Source organism: Mesoplodon densirostris, chromosome X, assembly GCF_025265405.1.
Source record: "Mesoplodon densirostris isolate mMesDen1 chromosome X, mMesDen1 primary haplotype, whole genome shotgun sequence".
NCBI classification, from domain to species: domain Eukaryota; kingdom Metazoa; phylum Chordata; class Mammalia; order Artiodactyla; family Ziphiidae; genus Mesoplodon; species Mesoplodon densirostris.
In genome coordinates, this window is record NC_082681.1 from 42439736 (window position 1) to 42455070 (window position 15335).

The 15335-nt window shown below is 38.7% G+C and overlaps 1 protein-coding gene across 4 annotated transcripts in view; it reads right to left on the bottom strand.

The window, feature by feature from the left end:
- Positions 1-15335, bottom strand: part of ATG4A (autophagy related 4A cysteine peptidase) — a 71884-nt gene that overhangs the window by 35460 nt on the left and 21089 nt on the right. For 3 of the 4 annotated variants that reach the window (XR_009530852.1, XM_060086972.1, XM_060086968.1), the window contains exon 1: positions 7320-7407. The exons of the other annotated variant lie outside the window; for it this stretch is intronic. Coding sequence is in view for 2 of the 3 variants with exons in the window: in XM_060086972.1 (XP_059942955.1) it covers positions 7320-7377 (58 nt within the window). In the remaining variant the exon portion in view is untranslated. Of the gene's footprint in view, positions 1-7319; positions 7408-15335 lie in introns of those variants that run through there. 4 annotated transcript variants of the gene reach the window in all.

The following is a 15335-nucleotide window of genomic DNA, read 5'->3' on the forward strand; positions in this document are numbered from 1 at the left end:
CGCTGTATCACAGCTAACTTCCCAATATACATGGAGAGTCCACACAGGCACCGTCTTTCCTGTAGGGCAGTTCCACAACAGGGCAGGGGTGGTGGAGGCTGTGAGGAACAAAGGGGATCTGCACCTGAGGCTATGTCTGTGTGGAGCCACAGACACCTATACAGGCAGTGCATTAGACCTCTGTCAGCGCACAGGCCCCACTTGCTTCAGCACACCCCTCCTCTGGGGCAAAGGTCCTGGTGTGGGGAGAGGGAAAAACACACACTTAAAAGGAACAGATTTAGCTCAGGCCCCACCCCTGAGAGGGTGGTGACAGCCACTGAGCAGAGAGGAAGTCCCACCTCACACCCACCTCCAGCTCTAGCCCTTAAATCTCCAGCCACACCAGCTACGAAGGTGATAGCTGCCAGCACACCCTGAGGAAAGATGTGACTTGCATTCACATCAAATCCAGCTCTTCCCCCAAAGGCATCCAGCATACACAGTCTGTATAGAGGTGGTCCCACAGAAAAATACACCTTCAAGACTGCAATAGATAACGGTTCCACCTATATCACAGAGGCAAGAAAGTTAAGCAAAAATGAAAAGGCAGAATAACTACTCTTAATTGAAAGAGCAAGAGAAAGCCCCTGAAAAATAAATAATGAAAGAGAAATAAACGATTTACCACATAAAGAATTCAAAACATTGGTAATAAAAATGTTAACTGAATTAGGGAAAATAATTGATCTAAACAGTGACCATTTCAACAGGGAACTAGAAAATATTAAAAAAAAAAACCAATCAGAAATGAATAATTCAACAGCTGAAATAAAAAACACACTAGAAGGAATGAATAGCTGACAAAGTAATACAGAGGAACACATAAGTGATCTAGAAGACAGAATAATGGAAACCACACAGTCAGAACAGCAGAAAGAAAAACAAATTTTTGTTTGTTTGTTTGTTTGTTTGTTGTTGTTGTTGTTGTTGTTTTGCGGTACGCGGGCCTCTCACTGCTGTGGCCTCTCCCGCTGCGGAGCACAGGCTCCGGACGTGCAGGCTCAGTGGCCATGGCTCACGGACCCAGCCGCTCCGTGGCATGTGGGATCTTCCCACACCGGGGCACGAACCCGCGTCCCCTGCGTCGGCAGGCGGACTCTCAAACACTGCGCCACCAGGGAAGCCCCGAAAAACAAATTTTTAAAAATTAAAGCAATTGAAGAGATCTCTGGGACAACATTAAGATCCAAACATTTGCATTATATGGGTTCCAGAAGGAGAAGAGAGAGAAAAGGGGATCAAAAATGTACTTGAAGAAATTATGCCTGAAAACTCCCCAAACCTGAAGAAGGAAACAGATATCCAGGTACAGGAATCACAGAGGGTCCCAAACAAGATGAACCCAAATAGACCCACACCAAGACATATCATAATGAAAATGGCAAAAGTTATAGATAAAGAGAGAATTCTAAAGGCAGCAAGAGGAAAACAAAGAGTCATATGCGAGGGAACCCCCATAAGGCTATCAGCTGATTTCTTTGCAGAAACCTTGTAGGCCAGAAGGGAGTAACATAATATATTCAAAGTGCTGAAAGGGAAAAACCTGCAACCTAGGATACTCTACCCAGCAAGATTATCATTTAGAAGGAGAGATAAAGAACTTCTCAGGTATGCAAAAACTAAAAGAGTTCATCAACACTAAACCTACCGTAAAAGAAATCTGAAGGGTCTTCTCTAAATGGAAAAGAAGTAAGAATCTATAGGAAAGGGAAAATCCCACTAGGAAAGGCAAATATATAGTAAGGATTGAGGATCAAACACTTAAATAAGCCAATATGTAGATTAAAAAACAAAAAAAAATGTAAAAGCAACTATAACTGCAGTAAACAGTAAAGGGATAAGATTGAAGATGTAAAATATGACATCAAAAACACAAAATGTAGGGCAGGGAAGTAAAAAAATGTAGATCTTTTAGAATGTGTTTGAACTTAAATGACTACTACTTTAAAACAAGTAGATATAATTATAGGTCAGCATATATGAACCTCATGGTAACTACAAATAAAAAACCTACAATAAATACACAAAAACTAAAAAGAAAGGAACACACACATACTGCTAAAGAAAATCCTCAAACCACAAGGGAAGAAGCAAAAAGAAGAAACGAAAAGAGAATAACTACAAAAACAAGTGGAAAGCAAGTAATAAAATAGCAATAAGTGCATACTTATCAATAATTACTTTAAATGTCAATGGACTACATGCTCTGACCAAAAGACACAGGGTGGCTGATTAGATAAAAAGCAAGACCTTTCAATATGCTGCCTACAAAAGACTCACTTCAGGGATAAAGACACATAGAATAAAAGTGAGAGGATGGGAAAAGATGTTTCATGCAAACAGAAACATGCAAAGAAAGCAGGGGTAGCAATACTCATATCAGACAAAATAGATTTTAAAATAAAAGCTATAACAAAAGACAAAGAAGCATATTATATAATAATAAAGGGACCAGTACAAGAAGAGGATATTACATTTGTTAACATATATGTACCCAATACAGGAGCACTTAAATATATAAAGCAACTACTAACAAACATAAAAGGAGATATTGACAATAATAAATAATAGTAGGGGACTTTACCAACTCACATCAATGGACAGATCATCCAGACAGAAAATCAATAAGGCAACAGTGGCCTTAAATGACAAAATAGTCCAGCTGGACTTAATAGATATCTACAGGACATTACAATGAAAAACAGCAATGCACATTCTTTACAAGTGCACATAGAATGTTCTCCAGGATAGATCACATGCTAGGCCTCAAAACAAGTCTCAACAAACTTAAGAGGATAGAAATTATATCAAGCATTTTTTCTGACCACAACAGTATGAAACTAGAAATCAATGACAGGAAGAAAAATGGGGAAATCACAAACACATGGAAACTAAATGACATGCTACTAAAAACCCAACAGGTCAATGAAGAAATCAAAGCGGGTCTTCCCTGGTAGCACAGTGGTTGAGAGTCCGCCTGCTGATGCAGGGAACACGGGTTCGTGCCCTGGTCCAGGAAGATCCCATGTGCTGTGGAGTGGCTAGGCCCGTGAGCCATGGCTGCTGAGCCTGTGCATCTGGAGCCTGTGCCCCGCAATGGGAGAGGCCACAACAGTGAGAGACCCGCGTACCGCAAAAAAAAAAAAAGAAAGAAAGAAAAAAGAAATCAAAGAGGAAATCAGAAAATACTTTGAGACAAATGAAAATGGAAAAACAACATTCCAAAATCTATGCAACGTAGCAGAAGCAGTTCAAAGAAGGAAGTTTATAGCAATACAGGCCTTCCTCAAGAAACAAGAAAAATCTCAAATAAACAACCTATCATGCCACCTAAAGGAATTAGAAAAAGAACAAACAATACAGCAGAAACTAACACACCATTGTAAAGCAATTATACTCCAATGAAGATGTTAAAAAAAGAACAAAGCCCAAAGTCAGCAGAATGAAGGAAATAATAAAGGTCAGAGAGGAAATAAATAAAATAGAGATAAAAAACAATAGAAAAGATCTATGAAACCAAGAACTGTTTTTTTGAAAATATAAACAAAATTGATCAACCTTTAGCCAGGCTCACCAAGAAGAGAGAGGACCCAAATAAATATGAAATGAAAGAGGAGAAATGACATTCATACCACAGAGATACAAAAAAATCATAAGAGAATACTATGAATAGTTATATGCCAACAAATTGACAACCTAGAATAAATGGACCAATTTCAAAAATCATACAACCTGCTAAGACTGAATCAGGAAGAAACAGACAATTTGAATCCACTGATCACTAGTAGCAAAATTGAATTTGTAATAAAAAAAAAAACACTCCCAGCAAACAAAACTGCAGGACTGGATGGCTTCACAGGGAAATTCTACCAAGCATATAAAGAAGAACTGATACCTCTCCTTCTCAAGCTATTCCAAAAAATTAAGAGGATGGGACACTCCCAAATTCTTTCTACAATGCTACCATTACCCCAATACCAAAACCACAAAAAGACGCTACAAAAAAAAGAAAATTACAGGCCCGTATCTTTGATGAATGTACATGCAAAAATCCTCGATAAACTATTAGCAAACTGAATCCAACAATATATAAAAAGGATCATATACCATAATCAAGTTGGATTTATTTAAGTTGGATTTATTCCAGGGACACAAAGATGGTTCATATTTGCAAATCAATCAATGTGATACACCATATTAACAAAAGGAAGGACAAAAATCACATGGTTATCTCAATAGATGCAGAAAAAACATTTGAAAAAGTTCAACATCCATTCATGATAAAAACTCTCATCAAATTAGGTGTAGCAGGGGCTTCCCTGGTGGCGCAGTGGTTGAGAGTCCGCCTGCCGATGCAGGGGACACGGGTTTGTACCCCAGTCCAGGAAGATCCCACATGCCGCGGAGCAGCTGGGCCCGTGAGCCATGGCCGTTGAGCCTGCGCATCCGGAGCCTGTGCTCCGCAGTGGGAGAGGCCACAACAGTGAGAGGCCCATGTACCACACACACACACACACACAAAAAAAAAAAAAAACATTAGGTATAGCAGGAACATATCTCAATGCAATAAAGGCCATTTATGACAAACCCACAGTTAACATCATATTCAACAGTAAAAAGCTAAAAGCCTCTTCTCTAAATTCAGGAACAAGACAGAATGCCTATTCTCTCCACTATTTAACATAGTATTGGAAGTCCTAGCCACGGCAATCAGACAAGGAAAAGAAATAAAAGTATCCAAATTGGATGGGAAGAAGTAAAACTGTCACTATTTGCAGATGACATGCTACTTTATACAGAAAACCCTAAAGTCTCCACCCAAAAACTATTAGAACTAATAAATGAATTTGGCAAAGTTGCAGGATACAAGATTAATACGTAGAGATCTGTTGCTTTTCTGTACACTAATAATGAACTATCAGAAAGAGAAAGTAAAAAAAAAACTCCCTTTAAAATTGCATTAAAAAGAATAAAATATCTACAAATAAACTTAACCAAGGAGGTGAAAGACCTATACTCTGAAAGCTATAAAGCATTCTGAATGAAACTGAAGATGATACAAAGAAATGGAAAGATACACTGTGCTCTTGGATTGGAAGAATTAATATTTGTTAAAATGGCCATCCCACCCAAAGCAATCTATAGGTTTAATGCAATTCCTATCAAAATACCCATGACATTTTTTTTTTCACAGAACTGGAACAAATAAAATTCATATGGAACCACAAAAGACCATGACTTGCCAAAGCAATCTTGAGAAAAATGAACAAATCTGGAGGTATCATACTCCCTGACTTCATAATTATACTACAAAGCTATGGCAATCAAAACAGTATGGTACTGGCACAAAAACAAATATATAGATAAACAGAATAGAATAAAGAGTTCAGAAATAAACCCACACACCTATGGTCAATTAATCTACAACAGAGAAGGCAAGAATATACAATGGAGAAAAGACAGTCTCTTCGATAAGTGGTGCTGGGAAAACTGGACGGCTACATGTAAAACAATGAGATTAGAACACTTCCTCACATCATATACAAAAATAAACTCAAAATGGATTAAATATCTAAATGTAAGACCTGAAACCATAAAAATCCTAGAAGAGCTCATAGGTAGAACACTCTTTGACATAAATTTTAGCAATATTTTTATGGGTCTGTCTCCTAAGGCAAAAGAAATAAAAGCAAAAATAAACAAATGGAACCTAATTAAACTTAAACTCTTTTGTACAGCAAAGTAAATCATCCACAAAATGAAAAGATAAACTACGAATGGGAGAAAGTATTTGCCAATGATATGACCAACAAGGGGTTAATATCCAAAATATACAAAGAGCTCATATAACTCAATATCAAAAAAACAAACAACCCAATTAAAAAATGAGCAGAAGACCTGAATAGACATTTTTCCAAAGAAGACATACAGATGACTAACAAGCACATGAAAAGATGCTCAACATCACTAGTTATCAGAGAAATGCAAATCAAAGCAACAAGGAGATATGACCTCACACCTGAATGGCTATCATCGAAAAGCCTACAAATAATAAATGTTGGAGAGGATGTGAAGAAAAGGGAACCCTTGTATATTGTTGGTGGGAATGTAAATTGATGCAGCCTCTATGGAGAACAGTATGGAGGTTCCTCAATAAATTAAGAATAGAACTACCATATGATCCAGCAATTCTACTCCTGGGTATGCACCTGGAAAAAATGAAAACACTAAATCAAAAAGATACATACACCCCAATGTTCATAGCAACACTGTTTACAATAGCCAAGATATGGAAGCAACCCAAGTGCCCATCAACAGATGAATGGATAAAGAAGATGTGGTATATATATACAATGGAATATTACTCAGTCATAAAAAAGAATGAAATACTGCCATTTCCAGCAACATGGATGGACCTAGAGAATATTACACTTAGTGAAATAAATTAGACAAATACAAATACTGTATGATATCACTTATATGTGGAATATAAAAAATAATACAAGCAAATATATATGTAAAATGGAAACAGACTTACAGATATAGAAAACAAATTAATGGTTACCAAAGGGGAGAGGGAAGGGGGGAAGGGCAAATTAGGGGTATGGGATTAAGAGATAAAAACTACTATGTATAAGATAGATAAGCAACAAGAATATACTGTATAACACAGGGAATTATAGCTATTGTCTTGTAATAACTTTTAACAGTATAATCTGTAAAAGTACTGAATCACAATGCTGTACACCTGAAACTAATATGGTAAATCGACTCTACTTCAATTTAAAAAAAAAAAGGAAGGTGATGTGGAAGGCAACAAATGATTAATCTGGGAATGAATGGATCTTCCACAACCTTGAAAAGGTGGCATTAGAGCTGAAACTTAATGGAAATAAGATATAAGTGGGATGGGGGAAGGGAGGAAACTCCTGTATGGGGGAACACCGAAAGGATTTGGCAAGCAACTGCATGTGGGATGGGTCTGGGAAGAGTGAGAAAGAGAGTCAAAAATAAGTTGCAGTTTTCAAGTGTGGGTGATGAAATGGTAGCAGAAAAACATGGTTGGGGATAGGGGGATAATAATCTTGAGCCAGCCAGAACCTGTTGGAGTCATGGATTTGGTTGACAAAGGAATGAGAGGTTAAAAAAAAAAAAGCAAAGAGGAAAATCAACCTGCATAGGGATCATGTAGATGGGCATGGTAGATGGCAGGTTGATTAGCAGAGCCTAGGAAAACAGGAGGAAATCAGAAAAACAAAACTCAGCCTAAAATGTACCTTCATCCTCTTCCTCCTGGGTCCACTTAGTGTCCTGGTCTTCCCAGCCTCTGCTCATCTGTGCATAGGCCCTGCCCCCATCTTCATTTCTCTTCCTTCCAGTGCCCTGCTTTTCTGACAACCAAGAATTTTGAAAATAAAGAGCTGGAAAACAATTCTTAGCACTGGTCTAGACCTATGCTATCCAGTACAGTAGCCACTAGCCACGTGCAGCTACCTACAATTAAATGAATTCAAGTTAAATACAACCAAAAATTCAGTTAGTTGCCTTAACCACATTTCAAGCACTCAATAGCCACGTGCAGCTAGTGGCTTCCATATTGGACAGCACAGCTGTAGAATAGTTCCATCATCACAGTTCTATCGGACAGTCCTATTCTAATGGCATTTCTGTGATTCTGTAGGAGATAGAGGTGGGGTGGGTTGTTAGGAGGGGTACTCCAAGTGCTTGGAAGAGAAGATGGGTTCACTTGTCTCTTTCTTAAGAGAGCCTGTATGTGAATTTCTAAGTAATTGAGGCGGTAATTATTTATTAAGTTCCGTCCGTGGTTCGGTGAGGAATACAGAGGAAACATCCTTATAAACATTCACTAAATGTTACATAAACAAGCTAAGGCATCATAGAAATCATAATCTAGTTAAGCATATGAGCCTTAGGTAAATGAAAGAGCTAAAAATATAAGGTAATGTATATAGGCAAGTGTTGATAATAACTAAGTGCTGTCAAAATTCAGAAAAGGGGGAAGTCAGTCAGCATTGGAGTCATCAGGGAAGATTTCAAGGACGATGTAGGATTTGGACTGGTCCCTAAATTATTGCTTGGATATGGATGAGCAGATATAAGAGGGAAGAATATTCCAGATGAGAGGAACACCTCATGTGTGTCAGAGACAGGGACAGGTTCCAGAGAATACTGAGCAAAGAGATTAGATAGGTGGCTTGGGACTGGATTGTGGAGGCTGGAAAGCCAGGCAGTATAGTCCAAAGTCTCAGTAAAGCCATTAACAGCTTTCAGAGCACTTTCACATGATCCTGTGACAGCCCCTTGGGATAGCCAGGGCAAGGATCATTACTTTCATTTTAGAGTTGAGGAACTGAGTCTCAGGTGATATGACTTGCCCAGGGTTATATAGTTAATGAACAATATAACCAGGATTCAAACTGAGTTAATCTTACTCTCCATTCAGTATTCATCCCACTATACCTTGCTGTTAGGATAAAAGCTAGATTTGAAGCACTGGAGAGAGGGAGACCAATGAGAAAGTTGTAATAATCCAGGCATGAAGTGTTGAAGGCCTGACCTAAGGTGGCAAGAAACCAGATGCTCTGGTTATATAATATCCCATAAAGCAGACTGACAATTCAGTACCCACTGTTTATAGGGGAGAGTAAGAGTAGACAGTCTGAGGTTAGAACACTATAGTTATTTTTAACTGGAAGTGATCTAAACTACCCCCAAAGGAATAAATATTAACAATATAATTCATATACTGTGTCCGGACTTTTCCAGACAGCTGTAGGCAATGTTTCGGACACGGTTCCTAAGCAAATATCACTTTATATGTCTATGCATTTTAATGAGCCATTTCTGACTTTATTTCCTCTGTCAATTTCAATTTTCATTTCTGAAAACTAATTAGTCATATGATTTCTTACCTCATCTACATTTCCAGTGAGAAAGGACTAGTGCAAAAAGGTCAAGGAGCTACAGGCCTTGGAGTTTTTCTACCCTATTTAGTAAAACTAATTATTAGCTTAGCAATTAATTACCTAATAATGATTTACTAAGAAAACACTAAAATACACCATTGCCAGATTAATCTTAAAGGATTTCTCTGCCCATGTCACTAAGCTGCTCAGAAATTTCCACCAACTTCCCAGATCGCCCCAACTGATAGGAATCAAATACAAATTCATCAGCCTGGCATTTAAGGCCCTCTCCAATATGGCCACATTCTACATTTCTAATTGTTCCCCACTGCTCATTTACTCCTTCATGAGATCTACTCTTTTCAGCCAATATAAACCACATGATACACTGGAGGATCTTTGCTCATTCATGTCCTACTTGCACATAAGTCCTACCACAAATACTACCTTCTCTATGAACCCTTCTTCCTCAATTTTCCCACCAAGAAATACTTGCTCCTTCTTCTAAGCCTCTATAGTCCTTTATTTATATCTCTTTTATGGCACTGGGCCCTTTTTACTTTAGATTATTGTTATTTGCAGGCATGTCATCTCTCTGCTATTGGAATGAATTCCCATCTCAGCCCACGTAGTGTTCATCTCTGTATCTCCTACAGTTCTGATCATAATGCCCTGCAGTAAGTTGTCCCCTAAGGGCCAACAAATGTTTATTGAATGAATGGGCACACTGACTAAGTCCAAAAGCTGGTTTATATGTCCATCCACACATTAATTTAACAATCCTTTGCTGAGTGCCTATCATATGACCAGCACTGTGCTAGGCCCTGGGGGTAGCAACATATTTTAAGCAGTTTCAAGTCTAATGGGAAGATAATGAGAAGGAGAGTTCATTTTGATATAGTATGGTCAGTGTCTGCACAGGGGGCTAGGGCAGAACAGCAGAGGGTTGTCTAAGCCAGCCTAGGGTACAGAGAAGGCTTTGGGAAGAAAGATGATGGCAGGACTTAGCCTTAACGGATAAAAGTTAGGCAATTTGGGCAGGGGAAGGACGTTCCAGGCCGAGGAGAAACGTGTACCAAAACACTGAGGGCTGAGAGACCGTGGAATAGTGATGCCACATGGAGACTGTCAAAGATTGAAGTTGATGAGGCAGGCAGGGCTGAGAGATGCTGGTCCTGGAAGCCTTGGTAAAAATTCTGGACTTAACCCAGGCTTCATGGAGCCCCTGAAGGGTTTCAAATACATCCAAGAGGAAGTCTAGGTATTCCACTATTTGCAGAAACCAAGCTGTGCAACAAGTAATTGCCTGTAATGTAGTTGCTTTTTTTTTTACATTCATTATCAAATTAAATTCTGTTAAGAAACAAAACAAAACAAAACAGAAAGCCTCAAAAACCTGAAGTAACCATCTTTGTCAAGGAAGGGTTTAAGGTGAGTCTCTGTTTTACAGCACACTCAGTGGTACAGCACAACTGGAGAAACCCTGAATCCTTTCCAGAAAGAGTACTCTTCATTTGGAGCACTTTTCCAGTTTTCTCCTCTGTTTACAACCACCTCACTCACTTCCCAGACCACAGGAATTTTCCACACACCCTTTCAACATCACACTTCATTAGTAAATGTTGCTAGCAGACATATGATGTTTAAAAATTCTTTACCTCCAATGTAATGTAAAATTATACTGCCAGAGTTAAATTGTTGGATTACATAAAATTATATGTGTATCTTCACTTCCAAAACAAAAGATGTACTCCCAAGTTAATCCTAAGGCAGATTTCTGTAAAGTGAACTTGATTTTTCAATGTTATTTTATGATCATTTGAGCCACATTACCCAAGAAAAGACAATTTGACCCCATCCAGAAAAGATACAGCTTGTATTAAAATGGTTCCTCAGCCCTGATGTGCACTCTATGTATCAGACACAAGGAAAATAAATATCTATCTACCCACAAGCATGAAAGACCCAACCCTCCAACCACAACAAAAATACTCTCTAATATATGACAGGCAGAAAATCTTGACCTGCTAAACAAAACACAGATCCATTTTTAATCCCTAAAAGTGGCTCTTCATAAAGTGGGTTTTCTTATTCTCTGCCATCAGTTCTTTCATTAATACTAAGTTAAATTATTCTAAGTTAAATTAATTCAGTTAAAATGTCTTCTTATTGCACCTACCCTAGCAATTCCACTCTTAGTTTTATATCCAAGAAAAATGAGCACTCATGTCCACCAAAAGATATGGTAAAAAATGTTCATAGCAGTTTTATTCATAATAATCAAAACCTAAAAACACAAATGTCTATTGACACAGATGTTATGGACTGAATATTTGTGTCCTCCCAAAATTCATATGTTGAAGCCCTAATTCCCAATGTGAAGGTATTTGGGGTCTTCAGGAGGTAATTAGGTCATGTGGGTGGAGCCGTTATGAATGGGATCAGTGGCCTTATAAAAAGAGATACCAAAGAGATGATCTCTCTCCAGCATGTAAGGACACAGCAAGAAGGTGGCTGTCTGCAATACAGAAAGAGGGACCTCACCAGACATCTAATCTGCTGGTTCCATGTTCTTGGGCTTCTCAGCCTCCAGAACTTGTGAGAAATAAATGTTTGCTGTTTAATCCCCCTGGTCTATGGAATTTTGTTACAGCAGCCTGAATTGACTAAGACAAGGGGAATGGATAAATAAATTGTGGTGAATAACACATGGGAATGGTACACAGCAACAAAAAAGAACTAACTAATACCATACGCAAAACATGGATGGATCTCACATACCTTATGTTAAACAAAAGAAACCAGACACAAAACAGTACATACAATACAATTCTATTTATATAAAGTTTGAAATCAGGAAAAGCTAACCTATGATGATAGCAGTCAAAGTAGTTGTTACCCTTGGGAGAAGGTACTGACTAAGAGGAGGCAAGAGAAAACCTTCTGGGGGATCAGAAATGTTCTATCTTGATATGGGTGGAGGATGCACGTACATAAAATTTCATTGAGCTGTACACTTAAGATTTGTGTACTTTATTGTCTGTAAGAAATACCTCAGTTCGGGCTTCCCTGGTGGCGCAGTGGTTGAGAGTCCGCCTGCCGATGCAGGGGACTTGGGTTCGTGCCGCGGTCTGGGAAAATCCCACGTGCCGCGGAGCGGCTAGGCCCGTGAGCCATGGCCGCTGAGCCTGCGCGTCCGGAGCCTGTGCTCCGCAGCAGGAGAGGCCACAACAGTGAGAGACCCACGTACCGCAAAAAAAAAAAAATCTCAGTTCAAGAAAAAAGAAAAAGATAAGTCCCTATAGTGGATTTATTTCTAGTACAGATTGGCAATACGAATAAAAATTATGCTAACAACAAAATATTATTTTGTTATCAGGAGCAGAGATAGAGTTATGAATTTATCCCTGTACACACACACACACACACACACATCAAATATAAGTGCAAGTAGTTTGGGGCTTCAGATATTATTTAGATATAAGGCTAATTTATTGGATTTTTCCATTTATAGCATTCCAAAATGTTATCTATTTATACAGGATCATTTTGATTTGAAAGTCACTTCATCAGAGAAATATATTGAATTTGTTCCCCAAACCTTAATGAAACAAAACATAGTATACTAAAGAGAACACTGGCCTATGAATTAGAAGAGCTGGGTTTTATTTCTGCTCTTTTACTAGCCAAGTTACCTTGGGCCAGCCTTCAAGCAAAGATTCCCTTTCCTTATCCATAAAATGGAGATAATACTTTCCTCCCTACAAAGCTATAGTGAGGATCAAATAAGAAAATGGTTGTGAAAGTGCTTTGTAAAATTTAAATAAGTGTTAATATCCTCAAAGCTGTGTTTAATTAGAATTTGTGCCTGGGTGTGGCCAATAGAAAATGTACTTAAATTTCAAAGCTTGTATTTCAGTTTCACATATCTTACACTTCACCAGAGTCAGGATTAGCACATACACTCAAATTCTAATATATCTGAAAAGTTGAAATAATTCCATTATAATAAATACTAAAACTAGATATGTTCAGGGAAGTAGAGTTAATAACTGCCTTCCTTGTTTTTCCTAATTATGACTTCTACATGTAGCTCTAGTGATGTAATATGCATTATATTCAGTTCACACTTCTAGAACTTTGAACTGTGTCTGCAACCCACGCCATAGTCTCCCTCTCCATTATGAACTTCTCAATATCTGCCCCTGAAGGCTGCTCCCATTTCTACCCTCTGCCATCCATTGTGACCACTATAAAAAGTTTTTTAAATATTCTTCACTCTGAAATCTTTGTCAGAGCCCTGAATACTCCTAGTCAGAGAGCCCCAAATGGAAGCTCTTTTGTGTCACCTTTGGAAGTTTGTTTCTCTGATGAGAGGAAGTGATATAGGCCAGAGTAGCCTCAAAATGCTTCCTGTCACCAACTGTTCTTTCCACTGGACCCAGCAGGAAACTACTGATTGGAGAGCCATGCAGTGTGAGAGGAGCTTGACAGAAGGGAAAATTAGGGTGATTTGGCTTCAAGGACTCCAGTGGTTCCTGTTCCTGGAGATTTTGTTCTTAGTTCCACAGCTAAGCTCCCCAAACTAGAACAAGCTTGCAGATAAACAAACAAAACAGACTAGAGAAGGTAAATCCTGAGCCTCTTAAGATCCGTGAAAAACATTCCCTTCAGGCATTAAGTCCTAGTTAAGAAGTCTCTGTCGAGCCTAGTGAGCTAGGGAATGGGGATGAATTTTACAAAAGTAGATCAAGAGCAGCCAGAAGGGTCAACTGACAAGGAACGAGACAGAAAACCATGAAAATCTAATATGGATTCACACACACACACACACACACACACACACACACACACACACTAAATGGCCTATGACCATTTAGTGCAAGGGCAAACATTAAATCACATTTCAATAGGCCTTAGAATACCACTATATTATAACACAATACAACAACGGACAGTCATAATAATGATCCTTAACCAAAAAAGATTAAATTATGTCCATAAACACAGTACAAGAAGTCAGAGGAGTAGACTGTTTCATTGAGGTTGTTTGTTGTAAGAGAATTCCACTCAGGGTGGTTAAAATGTTTAAAAAAAAAACTCATGGTGCTTAAATTAGAGAAATAACGAGCCATTTGAAAAACCTAGTGATTAAAAATGTCTTGAGGCTTCCCCAGTGGCGTAGTGGTTAAGAATCCACCTGCCAATGCAGGGGGCATGGGTTCAAGCCCTGGTCCGGGAAGATCCCACATGCTGCAGAGCAACTAAGCCCATGCGCCACAACTACTGAGCCTGCACTCTAGAGCCCATGAGCCACAACTACTGAGACCACGTGCCACAACTACTGAAGCCCATGTGCCTAGAGCCTGTGCTCCGCAACTAGAGAAGCCACCACAATGAGAAGCCCATGCACCACAACAAAGAGGAGCCCCCGCTCACCGCAACTAGGGAAAGCCCGTGCACAGCAACGAAGACCCAATGCAGCCAAAAATAAAATTAAAATAAATATTTTTTTTAAAAATCTTTAAAAATAAATAAAAATGTCTTTTTCCCAGAAAGAGTCACGTAGCAGAGGTTTTCTGAAAAAGGAGATGAGCATGGGATAACTTAGTCAGAGAAGGCTTCATGGAGGAGGCAGGGCTCAGGGTTGGGTTTACTTTGAAGTCTCTTTCCATTCAAAGTCTGGTTCTGCCTTTACTGATTTCCACCCTTAAGCACACCTGCCAGGGCCTCGGGTTGAATGTCACTACAGGAGACTAGTCCTAAGGGAAATTTAATGAGAATGAATAAAGAGAAAGATGGGATGCAGACTCTGACCCCATTCTATTGTATCATAAAGGAGCTGGCTAAGGCTTCAATGACTGAATAAGCAGAGTCTCTGGTATGGGCAGCAATTGTGCCAAGCAGCAGAGAATCTGTAGGAATGATGAATGGTACCCCATCCATAGTTCTTTGCTCTGAAATTACTGGAAAAGCAAGGTTTAGCAAAGAATTTTTACTTCAACTTTTATTTAGTATATAGAAGTACACCAATGACAAACTACAAAACATTACTGAAAAAATTAAAGATGACACAAAGAAATGGAAAGACATCTGTGTTCATGAGTTGAAAGACTTAATATTGTTAAGATGTCCATACAACTGAAAGCGATCTACAGATTCAATGCAATTCCTCAAAACCCAGTGGCAGTTTTTTGCAGAAATAGGTAAATTCATCCCAAAATTCACAAGTAATCCCAAGTGACCCCAAGTAGACAAAACAATTTTGAAAGAGAAGAACAAAGTTAGAAGACTCATACTTCCTAATTTCAGAACATGTTTCAAAGCTATGGTAATCAAAACAGTGATACTAGCATAAAGACAGAC